The sequence below is a fragment of the Lissotriton vulgaris genome, chromosome 5, assembly GCF_964263255.1.
Source record: "Lissotriton vulgaris chromosome 5, aLisVul1.2, whole genome shotgun sequence".
Taxonomy (NCBI): domain Eukaryota; kingdom Metazoa; phylum Chordata; class Amphibia; order Caudata; family Salamandridae; genus Lissotriton; species Lissotriton vulgaris.
The window spans coordinates 1,457,054,571-1,457,078,693 of record NC_141693.1 but is presented as its reverse complement, the minus strand read 5'-3'; the positions used below and the strand labels follow the sequence as shown (position 1 = coordinate 1,457,078,693).

General features: G+C 40.4%; 1 protein-coding gene across 1 annotated transcript in view; it reads right to left on the bottom strand.

Moving 5' to 3' along the window:
* The window catches only part of LOC147712743 (polymeric immunoglobulin receptor-like), a 260,657-nt gene that overhangs the window by 75,571 nt on the left and 160,963 nt on the right, over positions 1-24,123 (bottom strand). The window contains exon 8 of the mRNA XM_086920372.1: positions 12,511-12,627. Coding sequence (XP_086776498.1) covers positions 12,511-12,627 — 117 coding nt within the window. The remainder of the gene's footprint in view (positions 1-12,510; positions 12,628-24,123) is intronic.

Below are 24,123 nucleotides of genomic sequence, written 5' to 3'. Positions count from 1 at the left end.
GGTGATATCTTTTGAAACCATTATACAAGTATTTTGGACCTTGCTGATGGAATGCCCTGAAGAACTGTCATCGGGGAGCTCCTTTCCATAGTTGTGGTGAAGATTTCTATGTTCGGACATAGTCACTTTTTTGGAAGTCTAAAATCTCAAGAGGGATGAGATAGGGGGCAGTGGCTGACGAGATTTCCAGGAGGCCTGATACCCTTTGGCGAAGGACCGCTGATCAGGATTTGCTGCTGTTGAGAGGAACATAGCAGGAGCTGCCATGAAGCTAGGCCAATAAGCAATGCACCTTGGGGGGATAAATAAGCAGGTTGATCCCGGTCTTCTAACGGTTCTCATGGCAGTTTTTAACCAAAACCTATATATGTCCCAAGTTTTAGATCTTGGCTATCTGGGCACCTTTAGCAGCACCACTAGGAGTATAGGACTGGAAAGGCATCACTTGGGGGGTTTAGGGCTCACTCGGGCTGGGTCCATATGTCCTTTGGATCTGAACATGAAGCCAGCAAACTAGCATTTGAATTCATTTGGTAGTCCTGGGTTCAAATGTTGAAGCAGGGCTCAAGCAACTGGGTAGGACTTTGAGGGTTCAAAGTAGGGTCCAGGTAGCAAAACAGTCCTTCCAGGTGCAGCAAAGCAGTCTTGTGGAGTACACAGAAGGCCACATCAACAGGAAGTCCACTGAGAGTTCTTCCGTTGATCCAGAAAGTAAACGGAAGAGTGGGTCTGAGAGTCCCCTTTTAATATGTGGTGCCTTCTTTGAAGTAAGAGAAGTTTCTAGAGGTTTATCTGTGAAGTGCCTGGAATTTGCTGACTCCCATGCCATGGTTCCAAGCTGGCTGCAGGAACAGTGCAGTAGTGACAAGCCCTTTAGGTGAAGACAGAGCATTGCCCGTTCAGTTGCAAGTGAGGCTGTGCCCAGCTCTGCCCCCATCCTGCCAGATGATGGCCCATTCAGGCACAACTAATCGCTCTATTATGTGAATGTCTGGGGGGGGGGGGGGATTCACAAAGTCCAACTGTCAACTACACCCAGTCATGTGACCTAGAACAGGCTGCAGGCACCAAATAGCAAAGGGCAGGAAAATGCCAACTTTCTAAAACAGTATTGCAAAAAGGGTACAAAGTTCCCCAGCATTGTAAGGAAGGGAGAATTGAACCTAGCGTGTGGTCTAATAGGAGGGAATCAAAGGGGGGATCCCCTTTACGGAACTAAAACTCTCACACACCCAGCAAGCTAGGTGTCATGCTTCATCATATGGGTTCTGCTCCTCATCAGACTGGCGCTGCAATGTCTGAAGGGCACCCATGAAGGGGCTCTTTATCGGAGATCTTCTGTTCCTGCCATATTTTGCATGTGGGTATGAGGGTTCAAGTAAAAGGTGTATGTTGGCGTAGTCGTGAATAGTGAGTGAAGGCTAAAAAAGGTTAGGAAATCCACTAGGAACTTTAATGTTGTGGTTTACTACCTGGGTTAAAAATGGAGTAAGGGAGAGATAAGCACTGGTACTAAGATACAGTGGTGTATCCGCCACCCTAAGGTCAACATGTTTCATGCATATATTGCAATTCGTCAGGACCTAGAAAGTGAAAGAACTGTACTACACACAGTGGAAAATTTTATACAACCTTAATTGTAGAGGTCAGTATGAGCGCAGACCAAATGGTCCTGCTCTCTATGATGGAACCCTAGTATGTTCTACAGGGTGCCTCAACGGTCAACTCCCGTGGAAAAGGCACCAAATCTTAGGTACCTTGCCGATGCGCGGACGATGCCTGCTGCACCTACCCCCACGACGTCAGGAATAGCCTTGGAGCGACCAGGCTTTTCCACTGTGTGTAGTACAGTTCTTTCCTTTTCTAGGTCGTGACGAATTGCAACATATGCATGAAACATGTTGACCTTAGGGTAGGGGAAACATATGATTAGAAAGTTGATTGAGTCTCCAAAAATAAAACTTCAATCATAAATTCAATTCTAACTATGAAGTTTTTAAAAAATGTGTGCACTTAGGTTTAGAAAGTCTAATCAATAATTGTCATGATTAAAGAAAATATAGGGTAGTGTTATAAATAACACTTTGAGATATGGTGCAGGCTGCAATTACTGACAGATTGTTTTGTACTCTATTAAATTAAATTAAATATCTTAGAACTGCAGAAATAGTGTTAATTTTAGTCTTATATAGCTAAATATTTCTAATTGGGAAGGACTTAAGCACTTTTGACAGTTAACTAAAAATAATTTTGGATATGATTTTCATACATCTTTCAGGGCCACCTTATGTTTTCACACTCCATGTAGATACAAAGGCATGTATTTAAATGAAGGGCATGTCTTAAGCAGAGCGAGCACTAAAGCTGGGTCTCGAAAGGGCCATACCAACGGGTCCAGAAAAAAAAGCTGGCAATTGTTGACAAAGAAGAAGGACATATCCATCTCAGATTGAAAACCAATGAAGTTGTAGCCTACAGCATAGGTACGTTTTCAATCAATCAATCAATCAATCAATCAATCAAACGAATTTGTAAAGCGCACTACTCACCCGTAAGGGTCTCAAGGCGCTGGGAGGGGAGGGGGGGGGGGGCGCTACTGCTGTTTTCCATGTAGGTGGCAAAAACTGGACTGCTCGTTGACTTTAGTATAGTACTTGTTGGACCTGAGACTCTAATTGGCCCCTCAGGGAACACCTTTAAAACCTACACATCACTTTTTAAAATCAACCTCCTACACCACTCCCCTGCTCAGGAGACTTCAATACAAAACTAATCCTTAAACCGGACAACTAGGGCAACTGCATGTGCAATACAGCCACTATGCCAACTTCGGACTTGTGCTTCATTCTGCCACTTACCTCGGCTCCATGCTCAGACATAGGACAGAGCTCTGGAGACAGATCTATCAAATAGCAAAGGGGCAGTACTACAGCACTTGACTGTTCAAAACTGATTTTCATGGCATTTATATGTGTCGCTGACAGGCGCAGTGACCAGACATCCATTTTTCTCATTATCAATGACAAATTCGATGCCTCAAGCCTCTATTTCCCCAGCCACTTGGCATGCCCTACAGGGGTCATGCGAACAAGGGTATCAGTTTACTGCAGGAACACAGAATAAGCAACACAAAATGATTGCAATAGAATAGGCATGTTGTGGAGATGGAAATGCACAACTTCCATCTGCAATCTGCTAGTGGCAGTAACCAGGGCAGAATAAAGATTACAACTAATCCAACCCTGCATCCGAGCTCATAGACTAGAAGGGGGATTGCCGGGTGACCTAATTCATGTCAACTCACATAGCACTAAGGGTAGGTATGAAAGAGGAGGGTACAGTTCATACACATTATAACTAGCATGATATAAAAGTGACAAATTACCCAGATTAAAGTGACATTGCTAACACAGCAACTGAACAGGAATGAAATTTGATGGGCAAGAAAGTAGGAAGGAAAATATTAGGGGTCAGGCACTTCAAAAGCTGCGAGTGAGACAACTGAACATACATGGGGTTAGCTATGAATGAACATCACTCTATGACATATCAGCTAATGACACTGCTTTAGGTGAGTGTAACCAACAACATGCAGGGATCCTTTGAGTTTCCCGTGCCTGCTAACAATGGCTATGGATATCTCTGTAATGATTTATATTTTCTTGGAAGTGGGGTGAAGTGAGGTGAAGAGCATATTACAGAGGTCGTGGCTTCTAACCAGGAGGAAGGACAATGAGGCAGGAGTTGGAGTGAGGCTCATGTATGGGCCAATGATTACAATTCCAGTAGATATAGTATGAGTTGATGGTTGTGCTAGTTCTTCCACATATTTATTCTTTGACCGGCTCCATTATTATGGACTTCTCTACCACAAAATATTCACCATTTCCTGGAAGGTCTTGAATAAAGTACATTCGGAGAAACAAAAGAGGAAACAGTGGACACGGAATACCCCACTACTTTGTGGTTTTAATGAGTCATGCAGAACATGGAAAAAGGCCAGCATTTAGCTTAGGAAATAGAGGTTAGTTCTAGGGAGACTCCTCTCAATAAGATTGTTAACGTAATACAGCACACCCTGCTTCCAATATTTGACTTTCTTAGTTGCCAAAGTCTCCCCTTGCTCCAGAATATCTCCATACATGACTGATAATGACATTTCAGTCAAGTCCATTGATTATGGTATTGACTCCTCTAGTACACGGATACAAGGAAAACTATGCAAACCTGTATACAGAAAGCAAGGGGAAAAGGTTGGATAAAGCCACTTGATGCATGGGAATGAGATTCCATTAAGTTAACTTAGAAATGTGGGTGCTGTTACTTTCTAATTATATACACATTGTGTGCAAGTCTAGTCTCCCTCGATCCTGGCACTTTATTGTCCCGTATTTAAGGAAGAGAGGGTGCAGTATGGATTTAGGGCTGGCTTAGGTGCGATGGAACACCGCCTAAACTTAAATCTCTTGGTTAGCAAGTAACGTTGCAGGTGAGTGTGGGGCACTGATGCTAAACATAGTTCCATGTACATAGCCTGTATGGATCTTTCCTCCGCTTTTGATAGTGTTGCCAGATCCATCCTGTGGGCAATGTTAGAACACCCAGGGGTGAATAAGAGCGTTGTTGCTTTTTTACGTGCCCTGTATAATGACCTAAAAGTCTCGGTTGGATATGGGGCTATTGGTGAATCCCAGTGGCGTAACAAAGGCCCAGCAATGTGGGGACCTACAAGCTCTAGTGGGGCCCTCAGCACTGTACCATGACATGAGAGTTCCTGGGTGAGCCCGGGGGGCTGGGAGTGCTCTCCAGGTACTTTTCAGGGGGGCCCCTTCAAATTTTGTTACACCACTGGTGGAGTGAGGCTCCGGCTGTAACGGAGAGAAAGCTTGGAATAGAGTGGCATTAGGATGATTTGTGACAGAACAAGATAATATGGCAACTTGTGGCAGCAGTTTTCTTGAAGAAAAAGATTTCTTTCCAGCCTGTCAGCTCACATGTAAGAAGAGACGAGATGTGTTTGTTTTAATGCCCCAGTAGGATTTTCAAGACCTAGTGAGGAATGACTTAACAATTAAAAGAAATAAGTGATGCCAGATTTATTGAAGGGTGAGCAAGTTTATCTATTCTAAAGAAAATTGAAATACTTGTGTGGAGAACCTATCTGTTTCGTTTTTTTAGAAATGTGTAATTCCTGGCATGTTTTAGAAGAAGTGCTGAGGGGATTTTTCGAGCTTTCATGCTTTTACTTTATTTCTTGCTGTGGAAGGCTTCTTTTACTAAGATTTAATGTTGCTGTATAATAGGGCAGGGATAATAATGTTTTAAAGGAATACTGCTCTGCCTTTCAAGTCAACGCATCTGCTAAGTAAGGAAAGCATCTGAAATCCTTTCTGAAAGGAATGTAAAGATACAAGAAGAGGTGCCTGTCTTAACGTTGACTCTCTTTAAGGCTCTATTTTAATTGCTCTGCTGGGGTGTGGAGTTCTCGACACTTTCACCTACCTGTAACGGTCTGAGGAATATTAGTGCCTGACTTGCTGCATTTTTATTTCTGAACTGCAAAGCCATTTGTGGACCTACATGTTGCTGGATACCACTCATTCATACCAGTGATCCTGTCTCTTCTATTGGCATTGGCTTACAATCCCAGGTTGGGAATCCTCACCTTGAATCTTTTTGGCACCAATATTAACCTGTTATTTATTGAGGGGTTTGGCAAATACTGTTAATTCCTCTGACATTATGGGGAGATCGCCAAGGGAGAGGGCTGGCACATAACCTACTTCTTCTTCCTTCAGGTCTCCATTCCTTATCAAGACAAAAAAGTGTCAGAAGGATTTTGATAGCATATCCTTTGGAGCCAGCAAGGAAGAGGATGGTGAATTTTCACAAAGGTGCTCTACTTCTCCTCAGGATTTAGAGGCAGCTTAAAAAAGCTTAACACCTCCACCTCTGTTAAAAGGTCCTAAAAGGGTGTGGACTCTTCCTCCAAATCACCTTCCCCCGGATCACTGAAAGAATATGACGGGCCGAATATCGACCTACATGAATATCGACTACAGAATATCGATGGACAGAATATCAATATCCTATCTCTACAAAGATAAGTAAAAAAATATTGAAACCAAAATATTGTTGTTTAAAATATCATTTTCTTTAATGTCTTAACAATAATATCAAATTAACTAAATAATAAATATAATTAATAAAAACATAGTTAGAAATATTTAAAACAGTTAAAAATGATAAATAATGAATGTAATATAAAAAATAAACTTACATATTTAAAGAATAACTATATATGTATTCATTTAATAATATTAATAAAGAATTATTTATTTATAAGATGGTAGAACCATAATAAATATTTAAAATATATGTATATATATGCATAAACCTGCAATATAAATATAAAAATAATATGAATATATATATATATATATATATATATATATATATATATATATATATATATATATATATATATATATATATATATATATATATATATATATATATATATATATATATAATAAGTTAAAATATTAACACTTATATTTATTTGAAAAAAATATTTTACACTACATAAACTATAAAAGTATAGAAAAAGTTGGATAGCGTAGGGGATAGAATTACTATTCTCACTCCAAAGAGTGCAATAGTAGGGAAAATGCTGGATAGCGGAGGGGAATAATTTACTATTCCGAATCCATGGAGTGTAACAGTAGTGAAAGTTTTGGATAGGGGAGGGGTTTAACTTACTATTCCCATTCCAGTAATTACAACAGTAGGGAAAGTTTTGGATAGTGGGAGGGTAAACATTACCAATTACTATTCCCACTCCAGTGAGCACACCAGTAGGGAAAGTGTTGGATAGCTGGTGGGTAAGAATTACTATTTCCACTCCAGCACATGCACAGTAGGGAAATTGTTGGATAGCTGGTGGGTAAAAATTATTATTCCCAATCCAGAGAGTGCAACAGTAGGGAAAGTGTTAAATAGTGTAGAGGTATGAATTAATATTCCCACTGCAACAAGTGTAACAGTAGGGAAAGTATTGGATAGTGTAGGAGTAAAATTTACTATTCCTACTTCAGTGAGTGCAACAGTAGGGAAAGTGTTGGATAGCGGGTGGTTTAAAATTACTATTCCCACTCCAGCAAATGCAACAGTAGGGAAAGTGTTGGATAGGGGTGGGTAAAATTTCTATTCCCACTCCAGTGAGTGCAACAGTAGGGAAAGTGTAGGATAGTGGAGGGATAAAATGTACTATTCCTACTCCAGTGAGTGCAAAAGTAGGGAAAGTGTTGGATAGCAGAGGGAAATCATTCACAATTCCCACTCCAGCAAGTGCAACAGTAGGGAAGGTGTTGGATAGCGGAGGGGAATAATTTACTATTCCCACTCTACGGAGTGCAACAGTAGGGAAAGTGTTGGATAACAGAGGAGATAAAATTACTATTCCCTCTCCAGTGAGTGCAACAGTAGAAAAAGTGTTGGATAGCGGAGGGGAATAATTTACTATTCCCACTCCAGCAAAATAATAAACATTAATTAATAAATACTTAAAAATTCAAAAATAATTTACCTCTCACCAAATACCCCTATAGATAACACCGCCACTATTTGTAAAACATGACACAATTAACATAATTGCTTAACAATTAATTAATTATTAATTAACTAATATCAATAAACAATAACATTGAAAACAATGAGTTATAAATTAATTCATACTATTAAGAATAAAAAAGTAACAATAAATAAATATTCTCTGAAACAATTTAAAAGTATATTATTTTTTAATTACTTGCCACACTACTCCCCTCTAAATACACAACTCACTGATAGAAAATTGACAAAATTAACATATTTACCAATTAATTACTAAGAATTAAGAACCAATTAATAAATAACAAATTATTTAACACAATAAATAATATGAAATATTAAATACACAAATATTAATTATCACCTTGGCTGCGGCTGGAATTCTGTGCCAGTGCTGACATTCCTATCCTATCTGCACACGCCCACCGTGACTCATGACGGCTGGGAGCCGTCATCAGCACCGAATGGGTAAAAATAAAGTATTAATTAATGAATTATAATCACCTATAAACCCACAACCCGCTCCTAAAAAATGACACAATTAAAATATTTACCAAATAATTATTAATAATTAATAACGAATTCATAACAAATTATTTAAAACAGTTAACAATATAAATTATTAAATAAAAAAATATCAATTAAGTAATATTATTAATGAATCAATTTAATTAAATTACTTACCACCCTATTCCCCTATGAACCCACAACCCACTACAGAACTAAAACACAATATTTAGGATCTTTAAAAAATAATTTCAAAAAATGTATTCAAAAATATAATATAATTAAATTACTTCTCACCCTATTCCCCTATAAACCCACAACTCGCTACGGGAATAAAATACGCAAAAATTACCCAACATATTTAATTACTTCTAAAAATGTCAAACATAAATTACAAAAAGAAACTACTTTTAAAACATATACTAAAATACAGAACACTAAAATAAATGTTGATATTATTAACAACGGAATTCTGAACAATATTTCTTACCTGCATGTCGATATTCTGGTCGACGATATTCTTGCAGGTCGATATTTCGTCACATCGAAATTTAAACATCGATATTATGGAATATCGATATTTAAACATCTTTATTATGACTCTATACCCCTTCCACCTTGACCTTGGAAGATCTCATGGAAGAGATTAAAGCTTCTGAAACCTTTTGTTGTTAAAACCAATGCAGCTCTTCAAAGAATTGAGGTAAGTGGTAACCAAGGGCGTATTCGCGGAGTTCCTCTACATGGAACTCCATGAACTGCAAAAAAAACTCTGCTGCACTACGCGGAGCTTCGCAAGTGGCCGAGTACAATAGAAAAATGCTGTTCGCGGTGATTGCACAGTGCCGGATGCTTGTTCGCACTGTGCAATCATTGTGAACGGCACCTTGTACAGTGCAAGTGGTCCCTGGTTTCATTTTCTGCTGGTCGAGTAGATTTTTACTCGAGTGGCAGCTTTCTCAACGTTAACCAGTAATTTCTCAACACGAGAAGTCGCGAGCATTTGTGATCATTTGCAATGAGACATCTGACCCTCCCCGCATTGAGAAATCTCACCGGGAGGTTGATTTTCCACGCTCACGTTCACCAACTTGATGTTGATGATCGCGAATGAGGAAAAATCTTGCCGGCGGTTGATTTTCCTCGCTCGTGCTCGCCAACTTGACGTTGAATAACGTGAGTGAGGAAAAAAACTCTGCTTCATGGGGCAGAGTTTTTCGGAACTCCGCGTAACGCAGAGTGTGGAAAACTCTGCAAACTCTGCGAGCGGATGCAGAGTTTACCGCCCAGGGTTAGTAAGTGGTCTTTTCATGGTGAGAAAACATCTACCATTGAACAGAGAATGAGTGATGTTAAAGATTCCACACCAGCTGCTTCCCATATGGTCAAGGAAATTGAACAGCTGAAAAAAGCTCCTGTTACTTTTTTGTGAAAAAGAAACAGGAGAAATAATCTTCATCTGTATGGTATACCGGAGGGATCTGAAGGTTCTAACATGATCTCATTTGTACAAAAGGCTATTCCCTCAATTGTTCACCTAGAAGATCATTGTCCACTCAGCATATAAAGGGCTCATCGCTTAGGTCCTAAGATCTCTTCTTCATCTGGGACAAGGCCTAGCGGCATCCTCATTATCTTCCTGCAATTCTCAGAATTGATGGATTTTGTTTCAACAGCTAATAAAATCAGAGAATTGATCTGGTCAGGAAACAAAGTTTTCTTTTCTCAAGATGTCTAACGTTACGCTACTTATAAGTAAAGAGCTTTCTGCATTTCACCTGCAACTCAAATCTATAAACACTAGTTATGGTTTAATGCTTCAATGTTGTTCAAGGTTCCGTACAAAGATAAGACTTTTACATTTGATGACCCTGGCAAGCTCAGAGATTGTATCAGATAGCACAGATCTGAAGATATGGAACTGAGTTATTATGTCACTTCATGATTTTGTTGTTCTTGTACCTTCTTATGAAATGTGTAATTGTATCTAGCAGTTTTCTTCTTTCCTGGTTTTTGGTGATTACATAGCAATTCATAATCTGGGTCTCATTTTTTCTAATATTTCAAACTGGGTTGTTGCATTGTTCCTTGTTCTGTATCCACCTTCTCTTGTTGTTTATCAGTCAGTTCTTTCTGGTACCATCCTTATGTCATTATTGCTAAGTTCAAAGACTTTTATAAAAATGTCATTATCTTGTTTTTCTATGTTTCTATTCTTCAATATTGAGCTGTGTCCCGCCAGTTTTTCTTGCACTTTCTCCTTTATTTTCTTCTCAATTGGTCCCGCATATATATCTTATTTCTTTCCTTTCCTGTTAATTGGAGTGACGATCTGCATCTCTGCATTGAGGTGTTCCACCACTCGCAGATCCTCTGTGATGCTTCATTTCATTTTGCCTACAAATAGGGAATTTTCTTTTCTCTTTCTCGTCATTCATGACTTTGTTAGTCTGTTGGGGATTCTTTCCCACTTCTTGTTTTCTTTCTTTCCTATTACTCATTACTGTTTTTCTTTTTTCTTTTTTCCAGAAGTGTTAAATACACTTCTATTAAGTCAAATGTTCTTCAATCACATTATTTGCAATTAGTCTTAGAATTCTTACGGGGAATGTAAATGATTTACAAAACCCTATAAAAAGTCTTATCACATTTGGCTAGGCTCAAGCGTCAGCTACTTTTATACAAGAAGCACATCTTTCTGATATTGAAGTTGTTAAACGTATGGGGCAATGGGTCTGTTAAGTATTCTTTTCCTCTTCTATCTCTCACAAAGATGGTTGCTATACTTTGTCACAGAAATGTGACTTTTTCTTTTATTTCACAACAAAATGATTATGAGGGACTGTGGATTTTGGTTACACTCAATATGGAGGATAATATCCTTTCAATAATTATTGTATATAGCCCTACTCAATCAATTCCACTTTTTTGAAAACTCACAGAACATTCTGGTGATAGCTTCCTAGTAGGTAGAGATTGCAATCAATTAATCAACCCCTTTCTTGATAGGCATTCCTCAGCCAGATGTGTTCTTAACAGTGTTCATAAGGTATTTAAAAACACCATTTCACAGAGCTCCCAATCTGACTCCAGGAGAGTGTTTAACTCAGATCTTTGAGACTCCTTTTTTTACTTGGCCTCTCATAATTCTCAAATTAGAATTGACTATTTATTTTTAAGTAAAAGTATGGTTCAACATTTGGTTAATTCGGAATTTGGCTCAACTCTGATTTCTGACCATGGTTTGGTTAGGATGACTTAGATATTCTGTAGGAGCAATAACAGGAACACTTAAAAAATATTGAATAATTCCTTGCTTTCAGATAAGACTTTCATTACCACCTATGAAAACTTTGTCAAAGAATAGTTTGATAATAATTATATAGGGGACACTCTTTTCCACTTTGTCTGGGTTGCATTTAAAGCAGCCTCTGGAGGGGTTATAATTAGTTATGTTTATTTCAAAAAACAAAAATGCCAAAAATCAATCTGCATCTATTCTATTCTTGCCAATATTAAGAGATTAAAACATAAATATTATACATCAAAACATAATAAAGCTGATGGCAGCTAAAATACAGTATAACAAATACATTACGGAAAAAGCTTTAGGGTTCTTCTTAAAATAATGCTACATACTATAGCTAGTGAAATAGTGCTGAATCTTTTATGGATTATTATCTGAAGTGCAAAAGGGAGTAGTCAGCTGTGCAATCCATTGGGTATGACTTGGATGAGAACATGTTTAGCGGTTCTGATATTGCTGCTTGTTTTGTGAACTACTGCCAAAATGTATACTATCCTGAGACTAATCCTTATGAGTTTTCTCCTTCTCTAGGCTTAAAAAAGGAATAGAGATACTATATAGATTTGATTCCTCTAGAAAAACTGTTAAGATAATGACTGTGGGGGCAAGGGTGTCTGTATAAGAGCAACAGGAGATAAACGCTGAGGAACACTGGTGTAAAGAGTTTTCAACTGAGTAAAAGAGATAGTATAACAGAAAAGGAGAACAGGAACTGGGGTGAGCATGTTGGGGATGAAGAAAGATTAAATCCTCATCAGTTTGTAGTACTTTAAAGGGAATATTATGAGAAATACTAAGCTGGGCTACTATGCTTCAAAGGGGCAGTACCTTTACAAATGTTGATATTTCGTGAGATTCTAGCAGCCTTTTTCAGGGATCCTGTGCTTTTACTGGGCCTGTGACTGAGCTTCTCAGCGGTTCTTCTATGTTTTGAGTCAGACAGTGCCAGTTGCACCCCATTCATATATTGATTGAGTCTACCTGGTTAGTTGAGGTCTGTTATTCGTTGGATTGTAAATAAAAACACCCCCACATTGTTATTATGAGGAAAGGGGTAACATCCAAATGAAGTAAACTAAGCCCACCTTTGACAGATGTTTCTTCAGTTGTTGCGGCAGTCTGTTTCATGTGCTCAGGCACACTCTGCCTCCCTGTGGTAACAGCTGGACCAGCAGTGAACGTCGACATTTCTTTTGCAGCTTCTAACACCACCAAGCGAAGGAAAGGAGGTAAAAAGTACTGATTTATGAGGGTTTTAGATTTGTTTTTTAAAGACATTCAGCAACAGTTTATTATGTTTTAATTTGGTGTCTCTGCTCCCTTTAGCCTTTCCTGCACTTGCTTTGCCATTTAGGGGCAATATGTACAAAATGTCAAATGAAAGAGAAAACCCACACTCCATTTCTCAGTAGAAGCTCTGAAAGTGCACCCAACTTACAAGTGCTTAATTTGGCTGGTGTTTGTAGGTGGGATCCACCAATACTCATTTGTGCAGACTGCACTTATTTGTTTTCATAAGACTTTGAGCCATATCAAGGAAGAGAAAACCACAAAATGGGTAAAGACGCAGGAAGAGTAAGACAGAAAAGAGTGACAAAGTGAGAAAGAAGTGATGAAATGCGAAAGTGAGATAAAAATGTAGGGGGTGTCTGGTGATGAATTAAAGACGTTTGAGACCTAATCATGAACTAATCAGCCTAGGCATTTGTCAACCCTCACATTTGACAGTGGCCACTGGCTTCTGAGAACTGTTTGCCCACCGGAACTCATTATTTTATAAGTTAGCCTCTGCGTACAAGACATGCAGCACCAGTTTCAGATGCACACTCGATGCCCATTTAAGGCCCTCAACCATGTGATATAAGACAAAGAATAGGAGTGCTATTCAGATTTCCCCTTCGGGAAAGGGGGATGAATGAGTAGGAAATGCAGAAAAATGTTTTAAAGGATCCAAGAGAGGTAGCCATCAGACTTAGGGTAGGTGAGCTATTACCACTTGTGAATTTTAACTAATTAACACCGCTTAATGGGGGCAGCCTTCCAGAAATTAGCATCCAAAGAAATAAGTAACTATGTTGGATTTTCACTCGTACTTCTGCCAGGCCCTCATTAAGAAGCTATCTTTAATGTCCAGCTTCAAACAAATTATTATAAAATGATCAAAAGGTTTTGTGTAATTTATTCATTATGGATCCTCTGGAGACCTCAAAAACAGGAGACCTGCTGCCATCGCTGACATAATCTTGTGGAGTCGAAGCAAAGCTCAGAGGAAGATTACTCACAGGGACCATTAAGCTCAACCCTATGGAGGTTAGAAAGACCAACGAAGCACAAAGAGATTGCTGTATTTCACAGATTGCTCTTTGCCCATAGCACATCCCACCCAACACTCAGTCTGCTCTCAGCCTATCTCTGGGCAAACCTGTAAATGTGATTTTCATTTCTGCTTGTCTGACACAGTCCGTTTCACTACTGACCATTCCTCCACTTCCCACACCCTCTACCCTGATTCCTCCCACCTGAAGTAACAACTATCATGGCCTCCGAGATAAACGAACACATGACTCAATCCCTGTCCATTTGAATAAATGAAGCTTAAATTGATCCAATTCTGTCAATCCATCTAACAGACTCTTTCAATCCCCTTTTTGAGTCACATTTCTGTCACTACTATCACTTCCCCAGCTTTAGCCTAGCTGCCCTTCAACTCCAAAGCAGCATTATTTCATCTGCTCCTTCAGGGGTCAGATGTATGCCCTTTCAGCAGAGGGACTACTGAGCACCTTGATCATAATACACCCTTAACACTCTCATGCCAGTTCTTAGCGCTACTGAACAACCTTACTACCAAGACACACATCCTGCCTTCAACATCAGTCCCAGTGGCAATCACAAAAAACTAAATGTAGTTCCCTAAATTATGCTCTGAATTATAGTGCATTGAAGGTGATGGAGCAGGACTTGTAGAAAAGAGACTTGCTCAGAAGCAATCCGCCCTTTAGCTCACTAACAAGTATTAAAAACGGTTTTGTATAAAACTAAGGCACACCACACCAACACACGGGTTAGTGAAGCTTGCTTATGTGTTTACTAACGGTAATAGCATGAACGAAGGACTAAACGGCTTTAAATGGGGAAATATTTACTGCGCATGCGTCAACTGCATTTACGCAGTATGATGAGCTTTGGCTTGGAGGGAAATTCTTACGCATGAGCAGAAGGAACCAATATGGAGTCTTGAAGACTCGCGTGTTTGGCATATGCTTGTGGAAACTAAATTGAGTGATTTTTACTAATGCTAATGTGGGGAAAGGTCTAATAAATAAACTGGGATACAGTAGGGATGGGTGGTATACAGTGAAACCATTTATTTGTTTAAGCAACATCTGTCTTTCTGACTTTATCACTAGTGCGTATTTGGGTCGCTCATGTATGACTGGAGTGGGCTTAGCCATGTGATAATAGCGCATAGGCACTGAAAGCTAATCTGGAATGATCAAATAAAGGTTGGAAAGAGGACAAGGTCTCAGAATGCCCGAGCCTAAGAACGGATGGCGAGAAGTTCAACTGAATGGACCTGCATGTTAGAGTTGAAACAAATGTTGCAAATGAAACATGAATGCACCCCCCCTCTCCTCAAAAATATATATGCTCGTAACTGGAATAGGGTAGATCTGACCGCTTTAGGCCACTCCCTAGCTTCCTCCGCCCCCACCTTGACAGATTTGCCCCCCAATAGGCAGGTAGCAACTCTCGATAACTGGCTCTCAGAGGCCTGTAATCAAGTTGCGCCTCTCATATGAGTCAGAACGCGTCGCCCTCACGATGTCAACAGATGGTTTACTAATGCCCTAAAAAACCAGTAACTAGAACTTCGGCAGGCTGAGCGCCATTGGCGATGCAGATACTGCCCAGACCTAAAAAGCTACTTTTTCCCAGAAAATTAATCAGGCAGCAAACAAACCTAAAGAGATCTTTACGATCATGCATGAGCTTGCTGCCTCCAACAGAGTTGCGCCTAGACCCATTCCTTCCCAATACCTCTGTAACACCCTTAATGACTATTTTACTGAGAAGATCATCACCATAAATCAGAATATCCGTTCAGCACCTCCTCTCTTCTCCTGCCCTCCACTACCCCTCACCCCTCCTTTCTCGACCAATTCCCTCTGATCTCAGAAGAAGCCTTTGATACCCTCTTGGCCAAAGTTAAAACGGGTTCCCCCGCTGACGTTTGCCCGGCACATATCTTGAGGGAGATCTTCTCTTGCTGTCCAGCCCCCCCCATTACCCTGCTTAATACTTCCATCACATCAGGAATTGTACCTGATGCTTTTAAATCAGCCACGGTTATCCCTATTATGAAAAAACCCGGTGCCGATCCCACTGCCCACTCCAACTTTAGACCCATTTCGCTCCTTCCACTCTTGAGCAAGATTTTGGAGAGCCATATTACCTCTTCACTCTCCACCTATATTGAGGCTCATCACCTCCTGGCTGACCACCAGGCTGGTTTCCGACCTGTACACTCTACGGAATCTGTCGTCCTCTCAGTGGTTGATGAGCTCAGACATAGCGCCAACACTAATTCCCCCCAGGCCTTAATCTCGCTCGATCTGTCTGCGGCCTTTGACACGGTCGACCATTCCATCCTTCTCGACCTTGTCAGGGGTGCCGGCCTACGGGGATCACCCTGACTTGGCTCATCTCTTTCTTAGCAGGCCGAACTCAGGCTGTTCGACTGGAAGGTTTTCTCGCACCTATCCGCTCCGTCTCCTGCGGGGTACCCCAAGGCTCCTCCCTTTCCCCCCTTCTGTTCAACCTTTACATTCACCCCCTTATTGTTGCTTTACAGGACATGGAGGTCACGGCGTTCAATTACGCTGATGACCTCCAGCTTATTTTCAATCTCTTCTCCTCTCCTGACTCAGTCTCCAGGGTCCACTCCACTCTTACTTTCATCTACATCTGGATGAACCTCAATCAACTTAAATTGAACCCCGATAAAACAGAGCTGGTTCTTATCGGTGGTCCCTATAACCCCTGGTCCTCTGCTTTTTGGCCCCCCCATCCTTGGTTCTCCCCCGTATGCCTCTGCCTCTGTCAGAACCCTAGGCATCAAAGTCAGCCAGGACCTCTCTCTGCGCCCCAGATAAGCTCAGTAGTTTCCTCTTGCTTCCTGTCCCTCAGAACCATCCGTAAAGTCTCACGTTACTTCTCGGTTGAAGCCCTTAAACTCGTTGTCTCGGCCATGATTCTTTCCCGCCTAGATTATGGCAATGACCTTTATGTGTGCATCCCAGCCTATGAACGCCGTCGCTTGCAGCTCATCCAAAACCAAGCGGCTCGCCTCATCTTTAGGCTCCCTAAATCTATTCACACCACCCCTCTGCTCTAGACTCTCCATTGGCTCCCCATCAAGGACCGCTCACTCTTCAAGCTGGGATGTCTGACCTTTATGTCTCTAGCTGGCACTGCTCCTGCTTTCATTAGATCTAAGATCACTGCATATGTTCCTGCTAGAAATCTTCGGTCTTCCACTCAGTTCCTTCTCCTTGTCCCCCGTTTTCGTAAGAATAAATCGGGTGGCTCCAGGTTCTCGACACTTGCCCCCCTCTTTTGGAACTCACTCCCTCTGACAATTAGGTCCATTCCCTCCTACCTGGACTTTCGGGCTGCTTTGAAAACCCATCTTTTTTCTTCTGCCTATTCTTTTTAATTCTCACCCCCTCCCTTCCTCAGTTTTAGTTTCCGTCTGCAGCGCCAAGAAACCGCCAGGTAGTAGAGCGCTATATAAAACCCTTTAACTTCAACTTCAACTACATGCGGGTGGGAAATAAAAGTTGTGAATAAAAATGAAGGGGTTGAGTTTGTGAACAATAGGATTATTGAATTAAATGACATATAAGCTAGGTGTGATGATCTTCCCCCCTTGCCTGAGCAATCAGAGTTAGCATTTTTATGATATTGAAACATTAATGGGTGGAACATGCAGAACGGAAGGCATCATTGAGATAGCTTTTAGTTAGTTAGTTAGAAGCAGAAGATGGAGATTTGCTGAATGCTGCAAAAGGTCTGGAGACACAGATGCTGTGAGCGGGAGATGCTGCTGCTGGGGGAGAGATGCTGCGAGATGCTGATGAAGAATTGAATGCAGAGCCTTCTATCCTAAATTAATTAGGATTAGACAGAAGATCGCGGAACACTCTCAAGGAGGAAGAGAGTGTCAGAGAGAGGTGCCACGCAGTTGTCAGTATTCTAGAGAGGTCATCTATCCTGTCCTGATTCCTGTCTTGAAGTGTTTGTTACCTGATCTATCCCGGGGGACCTTTACCAGCCCTTTGGCCAGGGGGTTGGTCTTCACACCATTCTTGGCAACTATAATTTCAAGTTATATGCAGATGTTCTTTCTCGCTGTCCTCTCCAATTCTAAGCACTGATCATTGCTTGAATCCAGAGTATATGTTTGATGATTTAATAAAATGTTCTCTCTTATGAATGATGGTGACTGCACTGTGTATTTGAGATGGTTCACATACGCTTTGAAATTTAGATAAAGATAGATAGATAGATAAAGAATAAGTTAACTTATGTCATTTCACCATCAACTAGTTCAACTAATGGTCCACCGACTCGAGGAAAGAATTTTTCAGTGAATGATTAGTTAGGAGTATTCAATAACTAATCTTGAAAACTTTGAAAGATATTTATAAAACTTTGACCCCAGCGATTTACTCAACAAAGTGTGTGTGTGTTTATGGGCCCAGGTGAGCATATGATGGTGGTGTGTATTTTGTTGGTACGCCGCTGGATCCGTTTTCTGGTAGCAGAGCTATTGTTATCATTGACTAGTTTGGTGATATATTTAGATTTTTGATTATTGATTATTGATGTATGTTTAACCCGTTGCATGCCCACGCCGGCCTACGGCCGTTGTGTGCACTACCTCGGTAGTGCTGCGCACGTCCGTTAGCCGACGGGCCCCGCCCACTCAATAAAACTTTGAGCCACGGTTAAGGATTTAACAAAAAGAGTTAGCGTCCTGTTTTATGTTGTCTGGAAAAATCCCGGGGAATGAATAGTGGGTGGTGACAGAAGCTGCACTGCAGTGAGGTTACTGGGCTGTTGGAATAACCCTAAGAAGCTACACAGGGCTGGCAGTATTAAACTAGGGACTATTTTTGTATAAACTTTGAGAGTGAGTGATAGTAGAAGGCTCGCTGCTGAAACATTGGTCTTATATGTCCTAGTAAGGGTAACACTGAAAGAGTAACAGGTTCTCTTGAGCTGGAATGAAGGGTAAACAGAGGTTTTACTCGCAGTAGAAGAGGAGCAATTCTGAGACTCCAGAATAAATCGCAAATCTATCCTTTGCTTTAGTGCAACAGGCAGAGTAGCAAATGTTTTTATTTTGTTATTAACGGATTTTATTGTAAAGAAATACGTTTTTGTGTTACCTTATGAAGGGAGGATTCGTCGCCAGAGTTGTTCTGACGTTACAGGGAGCCCTGCTGGGATTGGTTGAAACAGCGGGCGTAAGACAGAAGCAGATTGTAAAGGAGGGGTCAGTAGTAAGGAGCAAAACTGACCTCACAAAAGGCCACTCTGGCATTGGTCAGACCATGGGCGTGAGCCTGAGTCTGGTTGATTGTTGGATAGAAGCTGCGCTAGTATTGGCTAAACAAACAGTGCAAGTCTGAGTTTTAATTGGTCATTAGATAGAAGCTTTGTTATTATTGGTTGAGAAGAAAATTGTATGTTTGGTTTTGATTTGACTGTGGGTATGAGTCACACTGACAGAAGACTTCAAGGGTTTGCAGATTATTCTTTCATGCATCGTGCATCTAGAATGTATGGAGAAAAGAGAAACATTTTTTGATAGAGAAAATTAAGAATTTCTTTAAGAAAGATAACCCTGTGTTGACTAGAGAGGGAATTCCGATTCCGCCGCCGGAAACGCCTGTTTCATTTATGATGATGGAAAGAGGACATCATACTTGTGTGTGCTCGGAGAATTGGATAAAATATACAAAAGGTGATAGAGTTCTGGCTTTCTCAGAAAATGGTATGTTTAATGGGAGAATCCTTTAGAACTTTAGAATGAAAATGAATGATTGGGAACCAAGACCTAGGTTAAGTCAGAATGAGGCTTTGGAAGAGTTTGAGACTGATCCATTTGAATGAGAGAAATGTAGCGGTGGAAGATATAAAGGATTTTTCCCCAGATATTTACATGAATTCCGAGAAGGTCATATGAAGCAATGGAGAAGAGCTATGATATCGTAAGGTTTATATCCAGTGTTAATGGCTGAGGAACAGTCAGGGAGCAAGTGTAAGGAGAAAACAAAACAGATAAATGTGACAGGATATGGTGAATCAGATGATGAATTGTTGGAGGATATCTTAACTAAATCTCTCCATCATATCAAGAAGGACCCAGTTGAGTTACCCCAAGTGCCCCAGTAATGGGAACACATTTAATACCTCAAATTGTACATGATACATCAGTCTATAGAGTGTCCCAAGATAAAGAAAGAGATTTTTTAAGTAAAACTAGGGAGGAAATAGTACATACAAGAAGTCAATTAATTGTTAAAACAGAAGCATTGACAGTACCAGTGACTATGGGTCCTGTTATCCCGATATATGGAGATACAATGAGTTGCCCAAAACCTCAAAAAGTAACAATTCCTTTGAGTAATCCCAGAAAAGAATTAATAATATCTGATGACCATGCCAGTGAGTGTGTTTCAGTCATTTCATTAATGGACCTTTCAATAAGAAAACCTGTAATTGAAACACCAAAAAAGAACCACATCTGGAAGTTTGAAAGAAAAGGGGTCAATGGTACCTTTAGGACCTAGACGTACGACAGCAGTCACTCCAGAAGATTTAGAAAGGTGGGCATAGGGAATAGAAAAACAATGCTCAACACCAAAGATGTTAGACATTTATGGCTTGAAAGTGGAATGGAAGAGATGATAGCTGGAAATGTGAGAGTTGAAAGGTTGAATCTTTACAATAATGAAGAGCTGTTGTTTATATGTAGGAGTATAACCATGAGATATTGACAGAGCTTGCTTCAGAGATTGGAGTGGAATTAGGGAAATCAGAATTATTACAGAAACCATATCGAGTGGAGTTTACTGACAAGGATTTGGAGAATATGAATGTGTCTGGTAAAATACTACAGATAAAAGATTTATTGCACATTTTGCAGAAGTGTGGAGACCTTGATAAGTGGAGGATTAGGTGGACAAGGAAAAAAGAGAAAGCACAAGCAAAGAGAACATCATCAGCATACGTGCTAAAAGATTCAGAAAAAGCAGAAAGATTGTGTCCCATGAGAGAAGTTCCTAGTGGTGGTTTGGTTCATGTTCCATGGAGCAAACAGACGATTTCACTAGGTTCAGCGAGAACCAGGTTGAGTGGTACAAACAGGTTTAAAGGTTTGTGAAGGTTTCGATAGTTTTTTGGAAAGATTTGGATGGTTTGTTTGATATAGTGGTACCAGCTGACCTATGGACAGAGTGTATGATTAATGTTGATTGGCCAAATGAGAAGTGTTTAAGCAGTATAGTGGTTTTGGGAACACAGCACATGTTGTGTTGGCAGAGTAAGCCGATCTACGACATTTTGAAATATGCCAAGTATTGTGGTAAACAGAGGTTTTACTCGCAGTAGAAGAGGAGCAATTCTGAGACTCCAGAATACATCGAAAATCTATCTTTTGCTTTAGAGGAACAGGCAGAGTAGCGAATGTTTTTATGTTGAGGCAAGGCATAGAAAATAAAAGAAGAAAATGATGTGGGCGCAAGTGATATTGGCAGAACAGCAGGAGAATACATTGAATACCCAGACTGATAATCAGGTGAAAGAGCAGAATCAGAATGATCAAGTGGTGAATGGTGGTAGAGTAGGAAGTCGAGTGAATAGAGAGGAAGCAAGAAAGAAGTTTCCTTGCCATGCGTGTGGAATGCATGGACATTGGAGGAACGAGTGTAAGAGTGTTCAGAATAATAATGGGCCATATCAAAATTTAAATCCACTCATGCAGAATTAAGAGGTTATGAATCAGCTGCAGCAGGTAGTTATTCCACAGTATCAGGTGCCACCAGGTCCTATGCCAAACTTTGTGAGCCCTCAGAAATACAGTGCAAGCTCCAGATTTCCAGGAGAAAGTGGTAAGAACAATTTTGTATTTACACAATATTTTTTATAGAATGATGAAGAGAAGGATTTTGCAAAATTACGGTGCCTGAAGGGGGAGGAAGAGGAGTGCGTGGTTGGCGCATCCTTGCCTGTAGATCAGTTAGGTCCATTTATTGACGGGAAAGTGGAAGGTAGTAATATCACTTTCTATTGGATACTGGGGCTACCCGATCTACTGTGAGAACAGCAGACATCGCAAACCTACCCCTCTCGGGACACTCAATCCGACTTGTAGGAGTGTTGAATCAACAGATTAGAACCCCAACCACAAAACCAAAGGAAGTACATATTGGAATTTTTAAAGACATGCACTGGTTTGTAGTATGTGATTCCAGTCCAGTAAATCTGTTAGGACGAGACCTACTATGCAAAATTAATTACACGATCTAATGCACACCGGATGGTGTTGCTTTCCAAACTCCTGATGAAGTTGTTGTATACAAAATGATGTTGGCTAAGCAAGGCACTGAAGTAGATGAGATGAATTCCTTGATGACTGAAAATGAATTACCAGAAGATTCGAAAACAACAGTGAATCCAGAAGTGTTGGATTTTACAGGAAAAAATATTGGGCTAATTTCAAATGTAGATCCAGTGAAAGTGGCAGTGAAAGAAGGTGCAGTTTATCCAAACACCCGACCACATAAAATGAGTCCAGAAGTGAAAGCAGGAGTTGCTCCTGAAAGTGACCGAATAATTAAACAGGGCATTTTGAAGGAAATAATGAGTAGTCCTAATAATTTGCCAATAATGGGACTTAAAAAGCCTAGCGGAAAATGCAGGATTTGAGAAAGTTCAACAAAATTGAAGTGCCTTGTTGCTCAGTAGTGCCAAATCCAGCAGTGATCCTTTATCACATACCCTCGAGGCTGGTTTACAGTAATGGATCTATGCCAAGCCTTTTTCTCTATTCCTTTGCACCCAGAGAGTCAGTATTTGTTTGCATTTAAGTTTGATGATTGTGTCTTGGCATGGTGCTGCGTTCCTCAAGGGTATACAGAGAGCCCCTCAATCTTTAATCAAATTCTGAAAAAGTGTCTAGAAACATTGGTCAAGCCCAGAGATTCAGTTCTGGTTCAGTACATTGGTTGTGCAGCTTGGTGAAACCGTAATTCGTTCCTTCGTATTCAGTACATTGATTACCTACTAGTGGCATAGAAATCACGAGAAGATTGTGTCACTGACACATTTGCATTACTGAACCATTTGGCAGTAGGAGGACACAAGGTGTCTCCAGAGAAATTGCAGTTCTGTCGACAAGAAGTTAGATACTTAGGTCATAAAATAGAAAGAGGAGTTAGAAAAGTGACCCCAGAAAGAATAAAAATAATAAAGCAAATGCATTTTCCTAACACGCAAAAAGAGGTGAGAATGTTTCTTGAGTAGTTGGATACTGTAGGCAGTGTACAGCTGGGTTTTCCCTGCTGGCAAAGTCATTAATTCAGTTAAGCCGGAAAAGAGGAAAAGATCCGATTGTTTGGAATGATGAGTGCGTAGAAGCATTTGTGAAATTGCGAAATTGTCTGTGTGAGGCCCCTGACTTGGGCATGCCTGATTACACGAAAGAATTCGCACTTTTCTGTTGTGAGAGAGAAGGTTGTGCACTTTCGGTTTTGACTCAAAGGCATGTATTAAGCCGACGTCCAGTAGCATATTTTTCTCCTACTTTGGATCCTGTGGCTTCAGCATTACATGTATGCTTAAAATGAGTAGGTGCTACTTGTATGAGTCTGGAACAAAGTGAATTGATTGTGATGTCACATTCAGTTAAGGTCTATGTTCCTCAGTCAGTAGAGATTCTTCTTACAAGAACTCTAACACAGCACCTAACCCCTAGTCGGATGACTAAGTATGAAAGAGTGATTCTGGGAGCAGAAAATGTGACTGCAATCAGGTGTACAATAATGAACTTTACCACGTTATTGCCAGACCCATGTTGCGAAGAAGAGAAAGATGAAGTAGATCATGATTGTCTGGATGTAGCTGAGTTCTGTACTAAGCCCCACCCAGACATAAAGGAAACTCCCTTAAAAGAATCAGATCATTAACTATTCGTAGATGGTTCCTGCTTGAGAACAGAGAAAGGAGGACTCAGTGCAGCTTATGCTATTTGTAGAATATCAGGGGTCATCGAAGCATCCTGTTTATCAGGTGTCAAATCTGCACAAGTAGCCGCAATGGTGGCCTTAACAAAGGCATTGAAATTGGGAAAAATTGAAGGATAACCATATTTACGGCCAGTCAATATGGTTTCGGAGTTGTGCACGATTTTGACCAGCTCTGGATGCAGAGGGAATTTCTGACTTCTTCGGGATCTCCTAGATGTAATGGCAAAAATGTAAAAGAATTGTTGAAAGCAAGACAAATGCCAAAGGAAATAGCAATGGTCAAGTGTGCTGCTCACCAGTCAGGAAATGACTATGTGGTGGCAGGTAACAGGTATGCTGACCAAATTGCTTCATATTGTGCAAGAAACAACATGGCAC